General features: G+C 39.8%; 1 protein-coding gene across 1 annotated transcript; it reads left to right on the top strand.

Moving 5' to 3' along the window:
* LOC101414866 (trace amine-associated receptor 3) lies at nucleotides 1–1,032 on the top strand. Its single transcript, XM_004481083.2, is given in 1 exon segment — nucleotides 1–1,032. A coding segment is annotated over 1 exon segment (1,032 nt).
* Nucleotides 1,033–10,789: the final 9,757 nt, after the last annotated feature.

Raw genomic sequence — 10,789 nt, 5'->3', positions numbered from 1 at the left:
ATGGATCTGACTAATATTCCTGAAGACTTATCCAGTTGTCCAAAATTTGGAAATAGATCCTGTCCTCCCACCAACCGCACGTTTCATGTCCGGGTGCTCATGTATTTGCTTATGACTGGTGCCATGATCGTCACTGTCTTCGGAAACTTGGTTATAATGATTTCCATTTCTCATTTCAAGCAGCTTCACTCTCCCACCAACCTTCTGATCCTCTCCATGGCCACCACAGACTTCCTGCTGGGCTGTGTCATCATGCCCTACAGCATGGTGCGATCGGTGGAGAGCTGCTGGTATTTTGGGGATGGCTTCTGTAAATTCCATGCAAGCTTTGACATGATGCTAAGCCTGGCTTCCATTTTCCATCTCTGTTCCATTGCGATCGACCGATTTTACGCTGTCTGTTACCCTCTGCGCTACACCGCCACCATGACGACCTCCATGATAAAGCGGCTGCTGGCCTTTTGCTGGTCGGCCCCTGCTCTTTTTTCTTTTGGTTTAGTTCTCTCCGAGGCCAATGTTTCGGGTATGCAGAGCTATGAGGTTCTTGTTGCTTGCTTCCATTTTTGTGCGCTTACTTTTAACAAGTTTTGGGGGACAATATTGTTCACTACGTGTTTCTTTACTCCTGGCTCTCTCATGATTGGTATTTATGGCAAAATCTTTATCGTTTCCAGACGACATGCTCGAGTCATCAGCAACATGCCTGAAAACACTAAGGGGGATGTGAAGAAAGCTCTATCCAAGAAAAAGGACAGGAAAGCAGCTAAGACCCTGGGCATCGTGATGGGAGTGTTTCTAGCCTGCTGGTTGCCTTGTTTCCTTGCTGTTTTGATTGACCCCTATTTAGACTACTCCACTCCCATGCTAGTGCTTGATCTCTTAGTGTGACTTGGGTATTTCAACTCCACTTGCAACCCCCTCATTCATGGGTTTTTTTATCCATGGTTTCGGAAAGCTCTTAAGTACATAGTGTCAGGAAAAATATTTAGCTCCCATTCAGAAACTGCAAATCTGTTTCCTGAAGCACATTAATAAGAAGTCCCTATACAAGTGAATAGGGTATTCAAAGTGAGACTCAGGTCTCAACAAATATTAATAAAATTCAATAATCTGGTTAACGGTTTTATAGCCTGTACCAGACCTACATTCTATATCTTTGACTAATTGAGTGTGAACTCTGTATCCAATTGATACTCGCCTCTGAGTGGTGGGAAAATGTACAAAAGAAATAAAAAGCATAGCATAGTATAGGATGGATTAGACTTACATAGATAAGACTATTAAAGACCAATATAAAAATAGAGAATATGAAGTGTTTATGATTTTGGTTCCTCTCTGATTCCAGGCAAGGAATTCAGAAAAAAGGAAATAATTTTTGACTTGGCGATCCATAGAAGAAATGGGACTCAAAGTTGGCCTTTTTGACCTGCTATCAGCCTGTTCATTTGGCATGGGAAAATGGTTAATCATCATGATACGAATCTATTAGTCATTTTCTGACACCCTGGAGCTCACTACAGAGAGTTGCCCATGTGATAAGCAGGTTGATTGCAAAGTATCACATGGAATTTAAACCTTCACCCTTGTGATTTTTCCCTTTGTGGGTTGCATTGGAATGGACTTCTTATTTCCTCAGTCTCTAGATCTTAATCTGCATGCTATGTCTATGCAATGGCTGGAAATCACAAGGCTTCTCCTCAGACCCATTTCAACCCCTTTCTCTGAATACTCCCCTAAGGCCTTGCCAAATAAATTTCATCCACACCACAATACCTATGATTTAATTTAGTTTATTAACATTTGGTGAATGTCCCTCCCATGATTTTTCTGTGATGCATTAAGAGACAACCAGAACTTTCTTAATTTTCCTTTTATTGCCACAGATCAAGAAGTATATGAGCACCTAGAACAAATCACATACCCTCATACCTGGAAATATGGGGTGGGATGGAGAAGACGGAACAGAAGGAGGCTAGGCTGTCCCATTTTTCCTACATCCAAATTCAGTCTAGAGCCAAACTTTCAAACAGGAAAATTTCTTTTTGACTTTTCCCCATCTCTCTCCTGATCTCTTTTCTCCAAATACCCAGATACGCCTGGACTTCGCTCCAGCTATGAAAAGTGACCCAGGCTCAGCCTATCTCCTGAAGGGCAATACGGTTCAGTAAGGGCCACTTCTCCTTCAACATCAGTAAATGTGCATAGTAAATGCATAATTGAGAGTCCCAAAGTATTTTCTTGTTCACCAAAGAATACATTCGAATCCTGCCTCACTGCTGCTCCCAAGGTGTACAATTAGGGTAGTGTCCAGGAGGAGATATTAGAGAGAAGCTGGCACTGCCAGGTCCATCTTCCTGAGACTCTCACAGGTCTACAGACACGGCCCAGACCCGCCTCTCCCTTCACAGGTGAGAACATGAAACTCGACTTTTCCCATTTCCTTAGTACCACACAATCATGTTTCCTCTCTGCTCCTGCCTTTACAATTCTCATCTGTTTCCCTACTTCTGAACCATTTCTCTGCTTGAAAAGCTTCTTCAGGGTGTGCGTGTATCTGTGTACGCAGGTTTCTAATGGTCCAATGGTAGTAGCAGGAAGGGTATTCAAAGGGAGGAGGGAGCTTTGCAGGAACAAGCAGCTTTAGCACGTGGCACAACGACGTGGAGTCTCTGCATGGAACCGTCTATTAGGATAGACTAGCTGTTCGAAATGTACAACTACAAACTCTATGGAACCTGTGCGTATGCATAGTGATAGGTATTGAGCACCGGGTAAGAGATACAAATATTTATTTAGAGCTTCCCCCTCCCACCTAATCACACTAGTCCATCCAGACCCTCGTCTTGTTTCTTGCCCCTAGTCCTGCAGCTTTCCAAGCTACTCTGCCCGGGACCATTCCTTCCCGCTGGGCGGGGCAGCCTAGCCCTGGGCCTTTGGGGCATTCAGCCCTGGGAAGGCGGGGTGGGAGATCAGAGGGTGAAAGGGGGTGAAGCCAGAGGACTTATTGCTGACCCCCTCTCCGCCACACTGCCCCGGGGCTGGCCAGTTGTTCCAGGGCAGGCCATGTGCAATCCTTCTCCTTGGAATTCCTATTACAGCTCCCAGGCCTCTGGCCCAAGGTGGGGGGGAGGGCGGCGGGAGGGGGGGTTGCCTGCTGTTGCTGCCCCAAGCCCTGTTTCTTGTGGCTTCCTAAGCCCCCTACCCACACCTTTGCAGATAGTTCCTTTCTTAAGCTCTCCTCCATCCTAGGTTGTTTTCACCATGTGTTTCCTGCCATTTCCAAGGCCTAAGGCAGCAAGTCCTGTACCAGCCCCAAGTGACTTTTCTTCGAATTTCCACATTGAATCCTGCAGCCTCCCGGCTCCGCTGAGGGATCGCTGGCTCCCAAAAAGCATTCACCCTTTCTCCCTCTGCCTGGGGCCTCCTCCCCAGACTGCTATCCTTTTTTTTTTTTTTTTCCACTGTCAGTCTGTCACTATGAATCTATGTCTTCTGTTCTTGGAGAATGACCTTGCATATGGGAAAGGTTTTTTGAGGTCATTTTGCCTTTTAAAATTAATCTAAGATTTAGAAAACATTAAAAAACCTGGTTATTCCTTAAAAGTTTGGTTCAACTTAACTTTTGTTATTCTAAAGTCATTTAGCAACTTTAAACAACACCTGGTAAAGGGGCAGTTAAAGCCTAGTTTATGGAATTTTCTTGATGTTTTATTTGGATTCCTCAAATTAAAATACTCAGTATACTTTTTCATGATATTTAATTGTTGGGCTAATACATAAAATCATCCCCTATACTTAAATAATTTGTAAACTTAATGAATTATTTACAAATATGGTGAATTTTAAGCCTCTCAAAAATTATGCTACCATTTATAACCAGTGATGCTTCTCTTCTGCTTTTCAACTTAAAAATCACATCTACATCAGTTGTTTAACCCATTTTACATGGGAAGCACAGAGCTCTTGTGGCAAATGCACTAATGTGGCAGACTCTCTTAAACATTACAAATACTAAAAATGGCAAATATACACAGAAAATTACTAAACTGAACACAAACTATGTTAATCCTAAGGGTTTGATTTGCTCTACTATTTCTATATCTAATTCAGAGCTTACATAAACATAAAGATAAGTGTTCTCTAACCTCTCCTTATAGCTAAACTAAAGTGATGATTTGATTTCTTTGATTAAAATAAATAAAAATATGTGATAAATATGTGCAAAAAACTTGTGGTCTTTTCCCACTCTTTTTTTTTTTTTTAAGGTAACACATGCACATTGAAAATTTTCAAAAGAAGCCAAAGTATATATACTAAAAAGAAATTCTCCCTCCAATCCTCGTCCTTTGGTCCTCCAGACATCTTCCCCAGAGGCAATTGGATTCTTATGTATCTTTCCAGAGATGCACCTGCATATCATAAACATGCATCGATTTATGGACTGCTCCCAGCACACTTAAAATGAAACAAATAACAACATATAACACATTGTGTTTTACACCTGGGTTGCTTCACTTGGTTTATGTCTAAGAGATTCATTCCACATCAGTAAACAGATCTGCATAATTTTTTGAAAATTCTGCAGCATGTTGCATTGTTTGGAAATATCCTAATTTATTTACCTAGACCTTTTTGGTAACTATTTCTGATCTTTGGCTATAGCAAATAATATTGCAATAGACATGTAAGTATTTATTATATCAGTAAATATAGTCATTGTTTGATGTTTGAAATTTATTTTACTTAATTTTAATGATTACATGATACCAGTAACACCTTCCATGATTTAATACAATGCGTATTCAAGGATACCTACCAAGGGAGATATAGCCTGAAACAAAATGGTAAATTAGAATTAAGCCTTACCCTCTAGAAATTTGCATTTTTGAGAAGAAAAATAAAACGTGGGCAGATGAACACATATTTTGGAAGGCTTTTGACCAGTGAAATATAAAAGAATCTGACTTGAACTGCTTGAGTTTTGCATTTAATTCAGATTTATTTGTGTTTAGTGTTTGAGAAAAATTCTATTAAAAATTCAAGGACTTGGTTTATGAGTAACTATTGGTTTGGTGTCTGTGTTTTTTCTTTTTCTTTTACTTTATTCCTTAGTTGTCTTTATTTATTCTGTATCACCTTGTTCTTTTATTTTACTTTATCCTTTATTTATCTTTACTTATTTTATATTACTTTATTCTCAGTTCTTTTTTTTTTATTCTTATTTATACTTTATTCTTTTGGGGGGATGAGCAGTCGAGAGTGTTTTACTGGCTACATAAGCCAAGGAAAGAAAATATCATTTTAATGTCAAAAGCACATCGTAATTGTTTTACCTTTGGCAAATTATCCTTTGCCTCTCCCACTTTTAGAAATAGTAAAGTCTTGGGGCCCCAAAAAGTCCTGAGAGTCTTTGGCCCTCACTGGAGGCAGTGCCTGGGCAGCAGCCCCTGAGGTGTGGGGTGGCAGTTGTGGGGCACAGCCCACTGGCAGCCTAAGGCCTGCTGCTGAGTTGAGTTGGTAGTCATCGAGGAGGTGTCTTCAAGCTGTGCAATTTCCTTTAGCCAAAAGCCATTGAACTAGTTCAGGTATTTCCTAGGCCAGGGCCTGAACAAACCCCTAAAGACACTGATAGGAAGCAAGGAAGATGTGTAAATGAGTGTATTTGCCAACATTAATCAAGTGACTCTCCAGTCAAGTAATTTACTCCCCCTCTCCCCCATAAAAAAAAAAAAATCCCCTCCTTAAGAGAACTCTTTTCCAAGGCACTGGGAAGCCAGCAGTAGCCAGGAGCACCTTGCCCCTGGTAGGAGCACTGGCTTGTGGGGCCCCTGTTAACCCTCTGCTGTCCTGTCCCTAGCCCTGAGGGTGGAAGTAGATGCTTCCTGCAGCTACCAGCTACATCACCCCTTCCTGCCTATGCCTCTTCAAACAATTTCTTAAGTGACAGTCTCTCTGTTAAAATAACTATTTTCCTGACTGGGTCCTGACTGATACAATCAATACTTATAAAACTACACTGTAAAGATATTAGTTCGCTATCTGGGAAGAAGTTTGGAAAGAGAAGTTGTGTAAACCCTGATAAGCATAGAAGGAGAACCAAATCCCACAGCCAGGCCCTCTCAGCAAGGTGTTTTTTTTTTTAAAGATTTACTTTTTATTTATTTCTCTTCTTCCCACCCCCCACCCCAGCCCCAGTTGTCTGCTCTGTGTCCATTCGCTGTGTGTTCTTCTGTGACCGTTTCTATCCTTATCAGCAGCACAGGGAATCTGTGTTTCTTGTTGCATCATCTTGTCGTGTCAGCTCTCCGTGTGGGCGGCGCCAGTCCTGGGCAGGCTGCACTTTCTTTCGCGCTGGGCTCTCCTTACGGGGCGCACTCCTTGCGCATGGGGCTCCCCTACAGGGGGACACCCCTGCGTGGCGCAGCACTCCTTGCGCGTATCAGCACTGCGCATGGGCCAGCTCCACACGGGTCAAGGAGGCCCGGGGTTTGAACCTTGAACCGCAGACCTCCCATGTGGTAGGCGGACGCTCTATCCATTGAGTCAAATCCACTTCCCCTTCCATTCTTTCTTTTCCTGCTTTACCCTTGTCTGAGGCCAGTCTGTGTCAGACCCCGCCCCCCCCCCCCCCATCATTAGGATGATGGCACAAAACTGATTCACCTTCCAGGCCCAAGTCCCTGGTGACTTGCGGACTCTGCTGTCTGCACATTGAGATTATTAAAGGACACACTGTCAAAAGCAGGGCACAGGTAAAGCATCCCTTTGGAGGCATATTTTGTATATAAATGCTGATGACAACACAGCCTGCCAGGAGCCTACCGGCAAGGGTGTGAGAAGAGCCTTTTCTAGAGGGAAATCAGCAAGGAGGAGAGAGATGGAGCACAAGGCTCATTTCAATGGTAAGAAATCTTAGCATAGCAGATAATCCACCTTTATACTGTATTAGCTCCAAATCCTCTAATTAACCAAACAAATTCTGGTAAACCAAAGAAGACTATGTTAGGATACTAGAAGAGGAAAAAGATCCGAGAGATTTCTCTTTTTTTTCCCTGCATGTTGAAAGGAACCACACTTTAAACAGTAATCTATAAAAATAAATCTAGATCATTTTTAAAAAATTGCTGTAATTCTAAAAAAATAATAATAATAGGAAGACCCATAGCAGGTATTTCTTAAACTTAATTCACAAGTCATCTCCCTTGCCTATGAATATACCTAACAATAAGTTAATCAGAGTAAGATAAAATAAGATAAAATGATTTTAGCATATTAGAGTGAGTGTAATTAGCAGCACCAATATTTGGGTATGATTGTGGTTCTGTATGTCACTAGAAGAAAAACTGAAGGATGAACCATGGGACTGTATTGCATAGTGAACCCTGTTGCAGATGATGTGTGTCTAATAGTATACATTTAGAATGTTCTTCAATGAAGCAGAATAAGGGTACGATAATATTACAAGATGTTAACAATAGGGTGGTATCTGAGCTAAAATGCATTGAGAGCAAACTATGGACTCTAGTGAATAGTAATGTATTAATATTTTTCATCAATTGTGAAAAAAAGAAAGAATTATCATAAGGGACAGAAACCAGATCCAAAGTACTGCATATTGTTTGGCTCCATCTGCATAAAATGTAAATATAAATAAATTTCTAGAGATGGAATTAGATTAGCAGGTATGCATGGCAGGGGATGGATAGAGGGATTGAAAAGTAACTGCTAAGGGGTACAGGGCTTTCTTTTGGAGTGCTGAAAATGCTTTAATATGGACTATGGTAATGAATGCACAACTCTGTGATGATAGCAAAACCCACTGAATGTACACTTTGGATGGAATGTATAATATGTGAATATATCTCAATAAAATTGCTTAAAAATATAACTTAACTTTATTTTCAGTAGAAACAGTCCGAGAGGAAGTGTGTTGAGCTATCTGTGTAAACAGAAAAGAAGAATCATACCTGTAAGCAGGTATGATGTGTCCTTTCTTAATTTTTCCCACTTAATTTGCAATAAATTATTAAGCCTTGGTGACTATTTTCTCTTCTTATTTGAACGAAATAAATATACAACCCTTAATATAATGTTAGGCACTTAATGTTTGAGGAAAATATTATTACATAACTCCTTTTTCATTTTTTCCTTGAAATTCTTAATGTTTACATTTTCAAGTAATTATTTCAGAGTCCTTGTGTCTTCTTGATTTGTATTTTTTTCTTGTCTTTCTCTATTCTGTATTCTTAAGAAATATATATTTTACAACTTTTGCTCCTCTCTAGAATTGCTAACATTTCTTTACCCCCTGGCAGAAATAACTGCCAATTTCTACACTTTTGTTAGTTGAATTTTTTGCAATCCTGCCATTAATTTGGTCCTTTGTTGCTGTTTGGGAAAACGCTATTGATAAAGAGCCTAAAGGCAGAACGGCAAAGTCCCAGGATTAACGGTGAGATGCCACAGGGGGTCCGGTTTGGTGCCAGATTTCTAGCTTTGCCCATATACCTCTCCCCTTCCTATTGACTGACTACAAATATGTTTAACTTTAATTCATAAAAAAAAAATCAGTGTGTATCTTTTTTGGAGGTGAAGTTAAGCTCTGTCTATTCTTCTAAGTTTAAAATGACAAAAAAATCCTCCACATCCATTAAATTTCATAACACCTTCCTTTTTTTTTTAACCAAGCCAGTAGACCAGCAGTCATATTTGCATTTTGTTTTCTTGTTTTTCTGTTAATATTGGGCCAAGTGCTCAAGCTAGGAATGGAAGATTATTACCCTTGATAGTACCTTTATAATTCACCCATGGAAACATTTTTAAATGGATGTTGTTCATCCTGCTCTAGCTTCTTGTCTTAATCTAGTGCTTAAATGTTTAAGTATTTTCCTAATATCTGTAACCAGGCAACAGGAACATGCAAGAATGCTCTTAGTTTCTAGCAGCTGTTCCATATCATGCTTTCCAAAACAAAAATTCACTTTATAAACCTAGGAAGTTAAATGATATCATTCCATTCAGGATTCCAGGATCCAGTTTTCAAAATGAAACTTACAACTTCAAAAATTACACAATGAAATACCGAAGAGTGTACTATTTTGTATAGGAAACAATATGTCTATACACTTAAGTAGTTTTGTGGTAGTTGTTAGTTACATTAAAAATTAATTTAAAAAGCAGAATATTCGTGAAAACAAAGAGGGTAGGGGTAGGATAAAAGTAATTTATTAAAGAAAGTGGGACAGTATTTAAGATTTCATTATAGTCAGCATCTTAGAGCTTGGGAAGCAAAGGTAAATAATAAAATCATTTGTGCTATGTGTTCTAAAACAGATAGTCTGCAGTTTACAAAGGAGCTGAATAAGTCTTTGTACTTCTTGCCTTTTACCTCTTTTACTCTCTTTTTTTTTTTTTTTTTTTTTGAGGTACGGGGCACTGGGGATTGAACCCAGGGGCTCATATGTGGGAGGCTGGTGCTCAACTACCGAGCCACACCTGCTTCTGTGTGTTGGTTTTATCATTTGTTTTGCTTGTTGTTTGTTTCTCTTTTTTCAGGAGACACAGGAAACCAAACCCTGGACCTCCCATGTGCCAAGCCATATCACCTCCCCTTCCCTATATTTTGGTTTCATAAGTTCAACACAATCATATAATACTTGGTTGAATTTAAAAATATCTAAAGAAAAGTTCTAATCTGAGAAGTTAAATTACTATGTCCAGAGCAAATAAAATTTGTCTTAATTTTAAGATTTCAAATAATATATAGGCATTGGAAATAGTTGCTGAACTATCTATAGCAGCAAATAGAGGAAATGTTGTTTTCACAGGGGCTTGTGTTCCCGTTAATGTCTTTTCCCCTTAAATCTGTGGGTGACCTGGCTGTGGGTTCATTTTCCTGATGGGCCAGTGAGATTTAGTCTCTTCTCAGACCAAAGCCCATTTCTCCAGCCTGGTTTTCGGTCTCGCAAATGCTCACCATTAGTCATCAGGGCCACACATCCAGACACCGCAGTGGAAAAACAAACCAAACCCATGTCATATTCTGTGTGAGTCAGTCCTATTATTTTACCATTATAAGGGCAACAGCATAAATTATATCAAATGACAGATTAAACAAGGAGCACTTCTATGTGCCAAGGTTGCTACCAAAGCTTGACTTCTGAAGATGAGAGCGTATCAACCTACATTTGAATGCATTAAGGCAGCTGCTAAATGACAGGAGAGAATTCTCAAGACTTGGAGAGTCTATCATTTGAGGTATTTTCCCCTTGTTTTGAGATTATTCACTTATAAACTTGCAATGTTTGGCGTATTTTAGTTTACCATAATATTGCTCTAAATCCTAAAAACTGTGTTGTTCACACGGGGAAGAGAAATGTTTCCTGAATTGGATAGTATGAAACAAATGTAGTATTAAAAGCATTTGCAAATGTCCACAGGAGAAATTTTTTAAAAGAAGTGTAATCTTCATATCATAAATATTGTTTAAGCTAAACACCAAAGAATAGCTCTGGAGTCCCTGATAATTCTTGAGTTGCAATTTGGTTAATATGAGTGGTACAGGAACCTTTCCTAATCTGCCTTTGGATTTGGAATGGAAACCTCCTGGCATCTACCTGGGTGGGTTTTATCTGCATTAATAAGATCTTGGGTGACTGAATATGAATTGGGTTTTTCTTTGCCCCTTGCCACTCAAGGAGTGATCTTTGGGTTAGTTGCATTCGTGTCCCTAAATCTTGTTAAGAATGCAGACACTTGGTGGCCTCCACCTCAGCATCAGAATCTGGGT

Source organism: Dasypus novemcinctus, chromosome 11 (genome assembly GCF_030445035.2).
Source record: "Dasypus novemcinctus isolate mDasNov1 chromosome 11, mDasNov1.1.hap2, whole genome shotgun sequence".
Classification (NCBI taxonomy): Eukaryota; Metazoa; Chordata; class Mammalia; order Cingulata; family Dasypodidae; genus Dasypus; species Dasypus novemcinctus.
The sequence above is the reverse complement of the archived record's forward strand: the minus strand, read 5'-3'. Positions and strand labels throughout refer to the sequence as shown.